The sequence below is a fragment of the Trachurus japonicus genome, chromosome 8, assembly GCF_045865225.1.
Source record: "Trachurus japonicus isolate A0001 chromosome 8, Traja_1.0".
NCBI lineage: Eukaryota > Metazoa > Chordata > Actinopteri > Carangiformes > Carangidae > Trachurus > Trachurus japonicus.
In genome coordinates this window covers 259,001-274,975 of record NC_140914.1, presented here as the reverse complement: position 1 = coordinate 274,975, position 15,975 = coordinate 259,001, and the positions used below count along the sequence as shown (strand labels likewise).

The 15,975-nt window shown below is 46.8% G+C and overlaps 1 protein-coding gene across 1 annotated transcript; it reads left to right on the top strand.

The window, feature by feature from the left end:
• The first annotated feature begins 230 nt into the window (after nt 1-230).
• On the top strand, nt 231-15,621 carry LOC146982227 (CD5 antigen-like). Its single transcript, XM_085785555.1, has 6 exons — nt 231-281; nt 406-781; nt 1,780-2,094; nt 2,183-2,467; nt 12,266-12,595; nt 15,443-15,621. Exons 1-6 carry the CDS (start codon nt 231-233, stop codon nt 15,613-15,615), a joined length of 1,530 nt encoding a protein of 509 aa, XP_085641681.1. The 3' UTR covers nt 15,616-15,621.
• The last annotated feature ends 354 nt before the right edge of the window (nt 15,622-15,975 follow it).

The window sequence follows — 15,975 nt, the reverse complement described above, 5'->3', positions numbered from 1 at the left end:
GGACCATGAGGTAATTACCATTCGGTATAAGGGCATCGGTCAAGGAGAAGCGTGTCAACCAGGTTGTTCTGGAGTTAAATACCTCAGCAGCGCTAGTATCAGACTGAACTCCTTTAATACCATATGTGTACTTTCATTTTTCTGTCTTGACATCAGTTTGAAATCTGCCTTGACAGCTGCTGCCATCCTGGTGTTTGACTTAGTCATTTAGTGAAGCCACAGATAAGATCATGTTTCCCAATCAGCTCAGTGAGATGAAGGCTGCTCCTTTGCTCCTTGCTGTCAGAGGTTGTGACTTAAATGTACATTGTAATAGCAACTCTCTTGTTGTCATTGTTTTATATCAGTGTCATTCTTCATGCCACCACAAGATGGAGCCAAAGTAATTAATCTTCACCTGCTCAGGTACAAGTGGAGCTACAGGTTGGATTTGTTCATTTCTGTTTGAATCAAACTCACTTATTTTCCTCTTCACTCTCTTCTCTGTGTTCAGAGCCTGTCAGGTTGGTGGGAGGAACCAGTCGCTGTGCAGGTGAACTGCAGCTGAAACGAGGAGAGTGGACACAAGTGGACAGCAGCTCCTGGAACCTGAAGGCAGCATCTGTAGTCTGTAGAGATCTGGACTGTGGCTCTATTGTTTCAACAAGAAGAAGAAAGGAGTCCTCAAAGAGGTCTGTGTGGTGGATCAACACTGACTGTGTTCTGTCTGGATCTACCCTGAGGGAGTGTTCATCATCAACATCACTTTCCTCTTCCTCCACCGTGGAGATCACCTGTTCAGGTGAGTCCATCAGTGACATCAGTGACAGTCAGGTTCTGTGTCTTCCTTCCTTTGTTGTGGAGACAGAAATGTTCAGTAACTTGTTCTTTTTGTATTTAAGTGAGTGAAGGTCTGAAAACAAGACATTTAATATCTCAACATGTTACATCATCGACTTTAGTCAAGAAGTCAACTTCCACTTTCCACTTACATTTAGACAGTTTGGAGATGTAGGAAAACATTTTCAACAAATCAACTTTCATACTTTGATGCAGTTCAGCTGATCTAAAAGTACTATAAAGCAGCCCCCCCCCCCCCATGGGCTTCCTGCATACAGGTGTAGGCAGCCCCCTGGTCAGTGCTGGAGAGGAACAGACCTCATGTATGGTAAATAATGAAGAAAGCTCTATGTCCTATAGGAAGCCTTCACTGTAGTGAGTCGTCTTCCTCTCATTCCTCTGCTTCATTATTTTCTTTAACATCAACAGTTTTAACCCTTCAGTTTCTTTGAGCTCATCATCTCTGACAGATCTCATTCTTCAGAGTTTGACAGATTTCTCTCTGGTTTATTTCTGCTGTAAAGACGTCAGAGACCAGGGCAGCTGCTGGCCAAATTGGGGCCCTAAGCAAGATGTTATTTGGAGGCCCTTAACGTCAACAGTTAAAAAATGACTGTATAATGATATGCCATTCAATTTGACAACATTTATTACTAAGAACAAACCAAATAAAAAATAGCTTCAAACCAAATTCAATCAATAAATCCGAGTCACAAATAGTTATCAATTAAAAAAAACGTTGTTTTGTAATCCATTATTATTATTATCATTATGTTGAAGTCCAGACTGTTGGTTGGTTGACTTGAGTCTTTGACTCAAGAGCTGGACTGTGAGTTTCTTTAATGGTTGTGTTGGGGACAGAAGGAACTAATTTCTGGACACATGCTGATGAGTTTAAAGTTGATATGACAGTAAATAAAGGTCAGGGTCAAAGTTTAAATGTTGTGTCTCTCTCTGCAGACTCTGTCAGGCTGGTGAATGGGACCAGTCTGTGTTCAGGCAGACTGGAGGTCAAGTCCAACCAGTCTGACCAGTGGTGGTCCTCAGTGTGTGAAGATGACTTTGACCAGCAGGATGCAGAGGTGGTCTGTAGGGAGCTTGGCTGTGGGGCTCCTTCAGTCCTCCAGGGGGCGCTCTATGGAGCAGTGGAGGCTCCAATGTGGACCAAAGAGTTCCAGTGTGGAGGCCATGAGTCAGCTCTCCTGGACTGTAGAAGCTCAGGCTCAACTAGAACCAGCTGCTCACCTGGCAAAGCTGTTGGACTCACCTGCTCAGGTACAAGTGGAGCTACAGTTTGGATTTGTTCATTTCTGTTTGAATCAAACTCACTTCTTTTACTCTTCACTCTCTTCTCTGTGTTCAGAGCCTGTCAGGTTGGTGGGAGGAGCCAGTCGCTGTGCAGGTGACCTGCAGGTGAAACGAGGAGAGTGGAGACCAGTGGACAGCAACAGCTACTGGAACCTGAAGGCAGCATCTGTAGTCTGTAGAGATCTGGACTGTGGCTCTGCTGTTTCAATAAGAAGAAGATATGAGTCCTCAAGGAGGTCTGTGTGGAGGATCAACACTGACTGTGTTCAGTCTGGATCTACCTTGAAGGAGTGTTCATTATCACTTTCCTCTTCCTCCACCGTGGAGATCACCTGTTCAGGTGAGTCCATCAGTGACATCATCAGTGACAGGCAGGTTCAGTGTCTTCCTTCCTTTGTTGTGGAGACAGAAATGTTCAGTAACTAGGTCTGTCAGTTTAACGCATTAGTTGATGATCCAGAACGATCTCCGCAGCTCTGAAAAACCTTGCTCGGGACCTGGGTGGTGCAGATCACTGTCGTACTTCTGAATGAGCAGGTGTGTCACTGGATGAGCAGCATCGAGGACAACAGGATGTAGTGGGACATCGACATCTCCCAGCCGTCTGAGCTGACCACCCACTCTTCTTAGGCCAGATGTTGAATCGAGGACAGGTGATAGGGTGAGTAGGCGACTTGAAGGTGGCACTGGTTTCCCTCCAGCCAGGAGCTTGTAGTCATCAGGGAAGGACTGCTTCTGAGCTCTCAGCAGGATCTCAGTTTCTGCTCGCTGATAATCCTCAGCTGTGAGTGGAGTGCCGGAGGGGGTCGCTCCCTGGAGCTCTGTGACTGCGTCCTCTAGGAGTTCTTGCCAGGAACTGGATCTTTTATCCCCTGGGCCACAGTCTGAAGGTGAGGTGACTGTAGCTCCGCAAAAGGCAGTCTTTCTGAGCTCTACTTGATCCTTGGGGGCTCAGCGTTGGGCCTCTCTGGCCAGCTGTCTGGGCTTCTCAGCAGGAAGGGAGGTCCCTGGGACCATCTGTTTGGATCTTTCAGTCCCTGCAGAGTTTTACCTCTTGTCAAGTCATCTGCGGGATTTTGCTCTGAGTCCAAATAGCGCCAGGTACAGTCCTCCGTTAGCTCCTGTATCTCAGCCACTCTTGCTCCGACGAACACCTTGAAGTGACAGGACTGGGAATGGAGCCAGGTGAGCACCGTGGTAGAGTCAGACCACAGAGTGATGTGAGCGACTTCCAAGGTAAGTTCTTTAGTGAGGAGACTGGCGAGTTTTGCTGCGACCAGAGCGGCGCACAGTTCCAGGCGTGGGATGGAATGTAAACGTTTGGGGGCTACTCTGGAACGAGCGAGGATGAAGGAAAGGTGAATCCGGCCCTCTTTGGTCGCTGTCCTCAGGTAGGCCACAGCTCCGTAAGCCTGCTCCGAAGATGTGCACTTCACGAGTGACAGCGTCGTAGTCAGAGTCTGCAGGTACATATGCTCGAGGAAAGGTAAGTAGAGGTAAGAGCTGGAGCTCATCTTCCCAGTTGGACCAGGCTTGAAGCAGAGCTGTAGGTAAGTTCGGGTCATCCCAACCGCGCTGCTTATCCCACAGTTGCCGGATGATGAGCTTTGCCCTGGTAGAGAAAGGCAGGAGGTAACCGAGGGGGTCATACTGTGAGGCTAGGACCTTGTAGATGTTTCTTAGGGTCGGAGCGTCGTAGGTCACCGGCCGGTGCTTGTAGCTCAGGGAGTCTCTCTCCCAGTTCCAGCTGAGACCCAGGGTGGACTCTTGAGGGTTGGCCTTGTATTGGGCCAACCACAGGTCTAGGCTCTGTGATCGGGCCTCTGTTGGCAGGTGATTCAGGACGCTCGGCTCATTGCAGGCCCACTGTCGGAGGTCGAAGCCTGCTGAAGACAGAAGATCTCTAAGCCGATCCACCAGCTGCTTGGCTTCTTCTGGAGTACGTACACTTTGCAGGCAGTTATCGACGTAGAAGCAATGGTCGACAGAAAACCTCACGATGTCTTCAGGCTGGCTGTGATCTGTAACATGGCGCTGCAGTGCATACGTAGCACAACAGGGGCTACAGGTTGTGCCGAAGGGCAGGACTTTCCACTCAAACACACTTGGGGGCTCATCGACTTTCAGGTCACACCGAAGGAACCTCAGTAGTGGGCGATCATCAGGAAGAAGGCAGACTTGATGAAACATCCCTTTAATGTCTCCACTCACTGCGATGGGGTGCTCCCGGAACCTCAATAGTACGCCAACCAAGGAAGCTCCAAGGGTGGGGCCAGGCAATAGTGTAGCGACCTAGGTGCTCCCTGATCTTTCCTTAGGTGCCTGCAATGGAGGCATGGCTGCATGACGTAGCAGTGGGGTAGCATACCTCCTCACCCCGTCGACCTCAGTGCGGACGGTCTTGGCGTCCAACGATGCAACCGCTTGTTGGTCCTGTTTTGACCTAGTCACTTCTCTTTCCGGTCGGTGAGGTACAGTGTCCATCTGCCAGAGCCTCTCTACGTAGCGGTACAGCTCATCCATCTGTGGAGGTAAGGAGGTAAAGAGACACTGCACGGCGTAGGCTGGCCGCCCCATGGAACGGACAGGACCTTGTAGGGTCCAGCCCAGCCGGGTGTGGACTGCTGCAGGGCCACCAGGCGGTCCGAGTCTGACTGGTTCCACAGGTGTGATGAGGTGCGACTGATCAGAGCCAAGAAGGAGCGATGGTCTGGCGTCCTTCAAGGCAGGTATGGGGAGGCCACAGAGATGTTTATACTTCTTCTGAAATTGCTCTATGGGGTAGGTATGCTGGGCTAAGCTGAGTCGGCTAGCTGTGAAGGCATCGTCGATCTTATAGCTGACCTTGGGGTTCTCAGGGGGGGAAACATGGAAGGAGACCTTATGTCCATGGAGCACCTGTATGTCCTGCCGGACTGTCCGCAGAGGGAGATCTTCTGGGGCGCCTTTCATTCCCAGTGCTTTGGCTGCAGCTGGTAACAGCATGGACCGCTCTGAGCCATCATCCAGCCGAGCGAAGGTGCTGAAGCTACGCCCTTCGTGATGGAGAAGCACCGGGACGACCTTTGACATGACCCGATTGCTTGCTCCAGGTCGGTAGAGGGAGTCAGAGGCAGAGCTGGTCAGGCAGCTCTCTTCCTTCCTTGCAGGCTCTTTATTGCTTCTCTCAGGCCTCAGATTTATCTCGTGAAGGGCGAGGAGGTGTTTCCCTTGGCAGATGCTGCAGGGTTTCTTCAGCGTGCACTGAGCTGCTTGGTGGTTTTGCGCACAGTGCCAGCATCGCTTGTTAACTTGAATCCACTCCTTGAGCTGCTCTTTTGAGAGTTTGGCGACTTTGCTGCACTGACTGAGGTAATGTTCATCACTTTGACAGTAAGCGCAGTAGGTTTTCTTTTGAGGTGTCTTTTTCACAGGACTGGACGCAGAGACGTTGCCAGCCGGCTCTCCGAGACCATGTAGAACCGTCACCATGTGTTTCCCAGAGCGAGTATCCGATCTAGGAGGCTGTCTTTCCCTGTTGGTTCTGGCGCTGACTTGGCTGTCGAAGCTCATGCACCAGGACTCGTAGCTGAGCTACTCTGACAGGTCGTGCAGGGTGTGTGAGGTCCCAGGCTGCTTGAACTGATGGCGACGGAAGTCAGCTCTCTTTTCAGCGGGAAGCTTGGTCAAGAGACGAACTACATGGGAGCCGCAGTTCAGTTCAATCTCTCCCTCTGGGCCTAAGGTCTTGAGTAAGCCGACTAAGGACTGGATCTGGAGAGAGAACCTCTGGAAGGCTGGGATGTCACCACGTCTAATCTCAGGGGCTTCCAGGACACTAGCTATTTTCCTCAAGGCTAGTTGGTGAGGCAGGCCGAATCTGTCATACAGGGATCTCATTGTGTCAGTGTAGGGGGTGGGAGAATAGGCGTTGGCTATTAGCTTAGCTTCCTCCAATCTCAGGTGATCCACAAGGATCTGGTACTTGAATAGTTCTGTGGAGTCTGGTGGAAGCAGATTCTCCAATGCAAGGCGGAGCCTAGCGAACTCACTTGGGTCTGGCTGAGTGAGTTTTGGGATTGTGGGCTTGGGGCCTCTGTACACCAGTTCGGACACAGGGGGCTGTACAGGTTGGTTGGTGGGGAGAGAGCTGGGCGTCACCCTGGTGGCTGTTGGGGGAGGGGCTACTTGGGGCAGTACTGAGGGTCTTGAGCCTGTGTAGACAGGAGCAGGGTGAGGGTGTGACTGATAGGGCTGAAGCAGGGGATGAGGCAGGGCCTGGTCATAGGGGGAAAATGGGTGGGGTAGGGGGGATGATGTGAAGAGACTACAGTAGGGGGATAACAGGTCGACTCGTCCCGTGGCCCTAAGTTGAGATCACTCATACCCGTCAGCATGTTATCCTCCGGTTCAGGCCAGGGTGGAGGAGCAGGCCAGTCCTCCTCGGATTCTTCACCAGGCGGTAGAAACGTAGGATTGGGCTGGGAGGTAGCAGCACTGGCCCCAATAGGTCTGTAGCTACTGTGACTTGAGGCAGAGTCAGTGGACCGTTTCATATCCTCCCTCAATGAGCGGGCTTCACCTATTAGTTCTCTCATCTCCTTTCGAGCTTCACACAGTTCCTTTAATGTAGCCTGAAAAGCCTGTTGAGACTGTAGTAGTTTTGTGTTCTCTTCCTGTATGCGTTGGATATCTGGATAGAAGGCGGGGTCTCGATAAGAACTCCACAGCTGTGAGGTGGGAGCTCCAGGTAAGATAGCCATGGCTAGGTTTCTCCTCTGGAGGTGTCTCTGGGCTAGCTGAGGCGTCTCTAGGTGAGCAGCATCCCTAGGGAAGCCACCAGAGGGAGGCTGAGGTGAGTGATGGTGACTCAGATTCACTAGACCGTACTGGGGGAGGAGGGAAGCCAGCTCGGGGGGAGGGGAGGAGGGTGGCGGTCTCCACCATGATGAGTCTCGATGACGATTCTCCACGTAGTCCACGTTGAAATCTTGGAGCCTGGCAGGTCGACGTGTGTGACGCTTGGGTCTGGCATCAGCGAGGCGCTCTTCGTCTGATAGCATCTTGAAGGCTGTATCCGGCTCGAAGGACCAATGTTTCAGAGGTAAGGTGTAGGGCTAGCTCTTTTAAGGTTGTTACAGCGGTCAAGATGAGGTGCCGGTCAGGACACAGTAATGAGGCTTGCAGGTTCGCTGATGGTGGCATTTATTGTGCTCTCAATGTTGTTGTATAGTTCTGCAAAATAGTAACAAACCACATAACCATTATAATAAATGTATTCAAATAATAAAAGGAATAATAAATGTTTACACAATCAGAAAATATAAGTGTCTTTTCTTTATATGCAACAGTAATGCATTTAAATCCACAGGAGCACAGGTATGGGTTAACTAGTGGTCAATAGCTCCCTCTCCTGGCGAAGCAGGGTATAAACAAAAGACAACACTCGGCGCACATGACGGCCTACAGCTGATAAATTAACGACCCAAACAACGTTGCGTTCCGACAGCTAGCTTGCTGGACACACACACAACACTCGGCTACCAGCGTTCACAGTATATTCATGAACAATGTAAACACCACGGACCTCCATTACCGTCCGGCGGCAGAAAGCACACGATATTTAGCTAAGTGTGCTAGTAAACACAGTATAACACAGTATGAAACGATACTCACTTTGTTCATTCACTTTTAAAAAAAAATAAGTAAATTCAATTATTTTTTTTATTTTTTTTCGTTTGTTTTATGTTTTTAATTAATGTGACTATGTGTTGAAACTATGTGCTGTCATTCTTGGCCAGGTCTCTCTTGCAAAAGAGATCTTGGATCTCAATGGGACAAACCTGGTTAAATAAAGGTTATAATAATAATAATAATAAAACCAGGGGTCGGCAACCCTAGGCACGCGTGCCACGGTTGGCACGCGGCGGCATGATCATTGGCACGCTGGCACACCGCTACCAGCTCACGAGTCAGAGTTTTTTGTTTTCCCGGGCTTTCTGCGCATTTTATTTTGAAAGGACCGCTGGAGCGAGACAAGGGAGGGGGAGGGAGGCAGAGGCTACGCTGCCTCATTGCGTAACTCTACTAAGTGTGAGCGGCACGTAAGTTGACGTTGCTTTCATGAATTGTAAACACAGACAGCCCCCTCGGTTTTAGCTTCCAGCAGTTTAGCGGCTAATTCAACAGCAGTGATGGATAACTGTACCAGAGAGGCTAAACAACTTCATGAGCTTCATTTGAGGAATACACGGCAGCTTTTACCTGACGGAGACCAACACCTGACCTACGGTAGCTAACAGCTAGCAGGTTTTAAGTAGGCTAGTTACTTTCTCTCTCTCCCTCCCTCCCTCCCTTTCTTACACACACACAGCTGGTTGTCTGTCATATCTGTTGTAAACCTTGTAATAACAGCTTGTTGAGTACAGTTAACATTATTGTTGCTTTGGTTTGAGTGTGGATTAATTCTTAACGGTTTGGTGTGTAATGTGAGTGGTGGTCCTGGTCCATTGTTGCGATCCTGTTATTGATGAGTTGTGTTTTAATAACAGCTGATGTGTGTAAGTTACTGTAACGTTAGATGGGGTGGATTGTGATGAAGGTGTTGCACACATTTTGCAAACCATTGTGCAAAACCTGTTTGTTGTGACTTTCTTGCGTGATAAGCTGATGTGCCGAATACCCCCGCCCCCCGTCCCCCCAGTCATCTGTGATCGCCTGCCTCCCTTGTCCTAGTCGGAGGTCACCGCACGTTACTGGTGGAATCGAACCCAGGGTCACTACTCGCTGCAGCGGGCATGCAAGACGCCCGTGGCTCTGCGTATTTAATCAGAGATTCAATCAAGCGTTTCAGTGACGCTGAGCGGCCTGACGCTGCGTCATTAACGCCGCCGCTGCTTAGAGTCGGGCAGACGCACTGTTACCGCACCGACGAGCTACGTGTCCCCTTTTAATCTCCTCTCCTTCAGCCTCACGTTCTCACACCCGCTGTTCTGTTATCAATAAACCTGACGATGACGCTGCAACACAACTACACAGCTGTTAAATGATTGGCTGCTTGTTTGTCACTCACAGTGTCCAGATTGTCCAGCCAGGTCTGTGAAATGTTGTGACTGTTTCATTCTGACTGATATTCTGGATGTAGTCTCTGTTTCAGCATTTTCCTCCCACTGCAATATAATATAATAGGCTAAGTTTCTGAAAAGCAGTGTTGTGAATAATGGGAAAATATCTTCAAAATATGATTAGATGTGGGCTATTAAATGATTTTATCTATCCATATATACAAAAACAACATAACTGGGTCGGGCATGTTGTTTTTGTATTTTGTGTCACATTGTTTTACTGTAGTGGCACACTCATTGACAAGAAAATTTCAAATTGGCACTTCATGTCACAAAGGTTGCCTACCCCTGACTTAAACATTTGGAATGGCACAATAACCCTCTTCAAACAAAAAACGACCGTGTTTCAGGCGAAAAATACTATTAAGTCCACAGTGAGCGCAGGTGGGAAAGGAAAAGGAGAAAAAAACTCTGTCAGCTCGACTTTTTCCTGTGCGCTCTCACTTCTTCACTGGTGGTGACTGCGTCACTTCCTGAGGCGCTCCTTCACAACAAGAGCATGCTCCTTCAGAATAAGAGCCTTTAATACATAATGTGTTATAAAAATTAACGCAATTAATTCTGAGATTCTGAGTGGCAATTCAACGCGCAAGCATTTTAAATTTGGCCCATTGAATGACCCGTAGGCTACTTGGCAGTAGCACTAGCACCGAGGAACTTATCCGGACGTGTTCGTCACTTCCACATCACATCGTTGTGCCGGGTTCACACCGGCCGCCGAAGCGCCATGAAAATCGCATGCGAGCCGCGGCCTTCCTGTTCACAGACGCTTATTTCTCCGCGCCGGTCGACAAGCGCTTCTTCCCCTCAGCTGTGTGTGTGTGTAGCCTATGTGCAGTGTTGTGCTAGTTACTGAAAAATAGTAACTAGTTACAGTTACTAGTTACTTCATTAAAAAGTAACTCAGTTAGTAACTCAGTTACTTAAACCAAAAAGTAATGCGTTACTGAAAAAGTAACTTTTTCGTTACTTTTAAACATTTTTTTTCCATTGCTCCCATTAAATAAAGGTTAATTGAATTCCCCTCTAACTGTCATTTCAGTTATGTAGCTACTGATGCTGATAAAAAAACTTATTTTTATCTGTAAAATTTTACCATCATCATGCTGCATGGTGTCAGCATGGACAGCAGCTTTGACCTAACAGAACTGCAAACAAATCTTGAGGATACGTCACTTTGACTGAGTTACATTCAAGAGCCTGTTTTCAATGACGGAAGTAAATTCACTCCAGCAGTAATTTTTTTCAATCGATCAGCTGTGTTTACCCAGAGCGATCGCTCTGTGTTTAGCGTTTCAGGCGTCATAATTGGACTCTAACCGCTGCTGCTCGGTGGAGTGGCTGCTTGTGTCTCGCTGTGACTCTGGAGCTGTGTCCCAGTTCAGGGGCTGCAGCCTGAACTGGGACACAGCTTCGGTCTGTGATGCTGCGTTAGCTACGTTACCTTAGCTCGCCGTCATGCCCTGACCTGACCTGTCCAGTCCTCTTCATGGGAGCGTGTTTGATTTCGTGTGGGACGCTAGAAGGCGGCCGCAAAGTGCTTTGTTTTTCACAGTGTTGCAGTGTGCTCTGTCTTTCTTTCAATTCAATGAAACTTTATTGATCGCTAGGATGTTATGGGACGTGTGTGCAGCTATAAAACCTCACCAGAAGAACGGAAAGGAACGGAGTAACGCAGCGTTTGGTAACGGAAACAGAGTTACTGATTTAAAAGGGTTAGGGTTAGGCTAAAAACAACGCGTTACATTATTAGTTACTGAAAAAAGTAACGGCGTTACTAATAACGCGCTACACTGCCACATGTGTATGTGTATAGGTGTGTGTGTTCCTCTCTCGCGCAAAATAGGCAACAAACGTACACACATTGGACTCTGGTATTTGTCAATCTCTGTATTTTATTTTGAAAATTGCTTTTATTTTGAAAATTGGCTGGATTTTCTAGTGTTTCTTTGTGTGACTTCATTGTCTTTAGTCAAGAAGTCACTTCCATTTAGACCAGGGGTCTCAAACTCCCGGCCCGGGGGCCACATCCGGCCTGCGGCCCCCCTACATCCGGCCCGCGTCTTGACGTGAAAAGTAAAGGCTGTCAAAGTTAACGTTAACCTTAATGCAAAATGCTTTTAACGGCACAATTTTTTTTAATGCGCGATTAATGCGCTAACCTCGGGCCGCTCCGTAGTTTGGGGAAACAGAGAAGCTGCCTTCTCCAGACGTAGCCACAGGTAGGCTTTTTGTGTGCATTTCTGTGTGTGTGAGTTACTACGGTTACCGCGACGCTCGCGTCCCCCGGATATTTCTGCAGCTGGATTCACATGATCCGGTCTGAGATATGAAACTCATGGACTGAGGAGTCGTCCTGCTGCTCTGCACGTCACACCGACGGTCGCATTTGTACTGTGAGGACCCGGTGTCTCGGTGTCTCACACACAAACAGTGATAATCCACTGCAACATGTTGCTGTTGCTGTTGCTGTTGCTGCCGTTGTTGTGGTGCGCGACGTAGAGCTGCTGCTTCGACTAGCGAGTTGTTATTTTTTTCCCCCAATCTCCCGTTCATTCAGCCTGGTGAGGGAGGGAGGGAGGGAGGGGGGGGGGGGTGTGGGAGGGGGGTTAGCAAAAAAGAAAAATACTATGTGATTAACTCAGGAAATTAAAGGATTAAATTTTTTAATCGTTTGACAGCCCTAATTATCATACAATATTTGAAAATAAACCCCGTTTTCAGAAATATTTGTGATTTTTTTTTTATACTCGTCTTGAAAACTTTAGTGGCCCCCCACTGAGATGACAGTGCCAGCAGTGGCCCCCAGCTCATTTGAGTTTGAGACCCCTGACTTAGACAGTTTGGAGATGTAGGAAAACATTTTCAACAAATCAACTTTCATACTTTGATGCAGTTCAGCAGATCTAAAAGTACTATAAAGCAGCCCCCCCCCTCACACAGACCATGATCTAGGATTTAACCCTAACCCTAAACAATGAAGAAAGCTCTATGTCTGACTGTTAACATTCAGCCAATCATCTCTCTGTTTACAGACCTGCTGGTCCAGCCAATCATCTCTGTGTCCTCCATGTACGGGGTCTCCCAGGCCCAGCAGCAGGGTTATTCAGGAGTGTTGATGGGCTCCAACTTCAGCATCAGCTGCTCCATCCAGCCACAGTACCCAGGAGGCTCCTTCCAGCTCACCTTCACCTCCTCCAACACAACGGACAACTACACCCAGCCAGCTGTCAATCACTCCGCCTCCTTCCTGTTTCCTGCTGCAGAGCCCGCCCACCAAGGAAACTACAGCTGTGTTTATCACCTCTACGTTTTCTCTCATAACTTCTCCTCTGAGAGCCGTCGACTGTCCCTCACCGTCTCAGGTGAGTTGAAGCACATTTCACCTGTCTGTGCTCAGGGGCCCATTGTCTCTGTGAAGGTACATGAGCACCATGATGGTGAGAAACTGGGTTTTACATGATGAGTCAGACGGCAGCAGGATGACTCAGCTTCACCAGGATCATGTTTGGTAAACTTTAAAATTTAATTATATTAAAATTAATCCATATTTTAAGTAAAAAGAACTTAAAACACATCATCTGATGGATTTTGGTGGAATTAATAACAATCAAATGTGTTGTTTCCTTTTTCTATCTGTTAGGCACCGATCCGATACCACGTGTATCTGTTTATCTGTGGGTTATAACATGCAGCTAGAATAAAATAATAATTATGATAATAATAATTAAAATGATGTTGTACCCACAGATAAACAGAAAAAGGAAACTACACATTTTCGTGTTTATTTTATCGTTATTAATTTCACCAAAATCCATCAGATTATGTGTTTTGGTTTCTTTTTACTTAAAATATGGAGTATTGTTATTGTTAATACTGTATAATTCAAATTTTTGTGGTTTTATTTTTGTTTTTCTTTCGTTTTTACAAACCCGATCTTTTTTTTTTTTTTTTCAATTTAATGAACAAATGTTCATCTAAAACTGTTTGGAATGGTGTTTTCTGTCGTGTAGTGTGTTTTAAGAGCTGTTTTGAGCAAGAGAGATAAAGTTATTTTGCCGCGATTTCTCCCTGTGTGTATGCGAGTGTGTGTTTGTGTGTGTGTGTGTGTGTGTGTGTGTGTGTGTGTGTGCGTGCGTGTGTGTGTGTGTGCGTGCGTGTGTGTGTGTGATGTACCAGTGCGTCCTCTATGTAGCCTACATGCTAAATGTATTTTATTTTTTGTGTGGTAGGACTTTTATGGAGAAGATGACCATTTCATTCACATCCATGTTGTTTTATGTGGCCATCATACAGGTACGTGTGTGGTTGCTCAGCCTCCATTGTTATGTTAGAGATGTTTACTTGTGTTTTACCATGTGAAGATAGATAGATAGATAGATAGATAGATAGATAGATAGATAGATAGATAGATAGATAGATAGATAGATAGATAGATAGATAGATAGATAGATAGATAGATAGATAGATAGATAGATAGATAGATAGATAGATAGATAGATAGATACTTTATTAATCCCAAAGGAAATTCATCTAGCTCAGAGGTCTTCAACAGGGGGTCCGCGACCCCTAGGGGGTCCGCGGAGGTACTGCAGGGGGGTCGCGAAAGTTTTGGTTGAGGGAAAAAAAATATGAAAAAAGATATGAAAGTTATGAAAAAAAGATCCATAGGGGCGTTCCCTGCTGCTGAACATCAGATTTTTACATAGAAATCCTTTGTTTTCCTATAATATAGGTGTCAGGGAGCCTTTGTATTGTATCTGATACAAACACGGCGCACCGTCTCTCTCACTCTCTCTCGCTCACTCCCCCCCCTCCGACCCCCCTCTAACACACACCACTGTCAATGGTGCTGTGACACTCGGTCCCCGAACCATCGGCTACACAACACAACGATGGGACTTTAGTTTTCATTCTCCATACACACTCGTTAATTAACAGCACACACTCATACGACGGGGACATTAACGCGCGCCGCCACGTCTGCTCACAGCGCATCGACAATGAAGCAGCGTCAGGCTGTCACTGAAACGCTCCGTGGAACCGAGACATGACACGGCGGGGCCGGGGCCGGGCCCGGTGTAAATGTTTCCAGAATCAGCTCCGGTGACCGCGGCGCTGACGATTGGAGGTGAGTCGCGAGTCTTGGTAGAGCACGGCCGCTGCAGCGACCCTCCGACAGTCCCATCACTGCGTGTCAATCCCCCTCTCACTTTCTCTCCGCGCCCCCGTCTCTCTCCAGCTGCCCTTTCAAAATAAATGCATCAAAAGCCTGAGAAAAAAACAGTAGGGGAAACACTGCTTTGTTTTCTCTGTCTTTTTATGGTTTAGTCGTGAAATTCTTTCATTGGTGCAATAGCAGCGTTCAGTTACCGAGCGTAGTTGTGACCTGTTGTGATCATAGATGACATGGCATATATTTTTTATGTAAGGCCCTTTGAAATATAGGAGTCCCATGACCAGCCAAACTCCTAAAAAAAAGCGTGATTTATAGTCCAGAATATGGTACTTTTAGCATATGGCAACAGGGCCGTTGCTAGGAATTCTGGGCCCCCTGAAAGAATATTAAAGTGGGCCCCTGCCCCCTGACTTTTCCACTTTTTTTCATAGACTACGTTTGTATTATCATTTTTTATTTAGCCTACTTTGTTTTGATGCTAATGCAGCATTACTATGAGTATTAGTCAGGGTCTAAGCAGAATAAATCAGTCATACAAAGATTAGACTACTAGGGTTTTTGTGGGCCCTACTGGGTGCTGGGCCCCTAGAATTATCATCACCTTTTTCCCCTATACAACAGCCCTGTCTGGCACTACAGGACCAGTTAAATATAAAACACAATTTTATACAATATATATATAAGTAGGGGGTCCCCGCTCCATCTCTCCATCAGTTTGGGGGTCCTTGGCCTGGAAAACGTTGAAGACCCCTGATCTAGCTGACATATGAATTTCCTCCAAACATTCTGAAAAAAAGTACTTAGCTAATGTAGACAGATGTAGCAATGATATAAAAGAATAAAATATACCTATATATATATACATACAAACTATCACCTATATATATGCATATATGTGAAGAGATGTGATAGTTTTTTGGGAGAAATAGTGCTGCATTTGTCAGTCTGCGCTGTTCCTGACTGAGAGAGGACTTTTACGGAGAAGATGACCATTTAATTCACATCCTTTTTGTTTTATGTGGCCATCATACAGGAATGAACAGAACACAACGCAGTAGTCGGGGCCTGCAGACCGTCCCGGATACACCTGGGGTCCAGTACTGCTATATCGGAGGCATTTCCAACACTGGTGTCGGAAACGGAATAACTCTACTGGGAATGTTCCAATACGCTGACATAAGCAGGGAAATTATTAAAAACAACTGAAAACAGCTTCATTGTATTTTCTTCATGGGAACATGTGAATATGAGTTTTGAGATTGAACAGGACAACATCCCATTCATGTACTCTCATCTACTTTGCCTTTCTTCTATGAAGTTCAGAAACAGGTGGATAGGTTATAGCAGGAATATTGTACACTTGATATAAAATGTGAAGGTAATTATCTCCTCCATCATTTGGAAATGGCTTCTATGTTCCTAAAAAGAGTTCATGTTGTGACATTTCATGGTACGTAGCTTATCTTTGTTGGAAAATATTTACACATTTGATCCAAATGGGTGACTGGGAAAGACTATTACAGTGTAAGATCTTATTACCGTGTTAGTTATGTTGAAACTACCCAT

Excerpts from the sequence above, each read along its gene's own strand:
- LOC146982227 (XM_085785555.1), top strand. The coding sequence starts at position 231 with ATGTTTCCCAATCAGCTCAGTGAGATGAAGGCTGCTCCTTTGCTCCTT. Across the intron at positions 282-405 it reads CTGCTCCTTTGCTCCTTGCT|GTACAAGTGGAGCTACAGGT; the intron begins GTCAGAGGTTGT and ends TCACCTGCTCAG. Across the intron at positions 2,468-12,265 it reads CGTGGAGATCACCTGTTCAG|ACCTGCTGGTCCAGCCAATC; the intron begins GTGAGTCCATCA and ends CTCTGTTTACAG.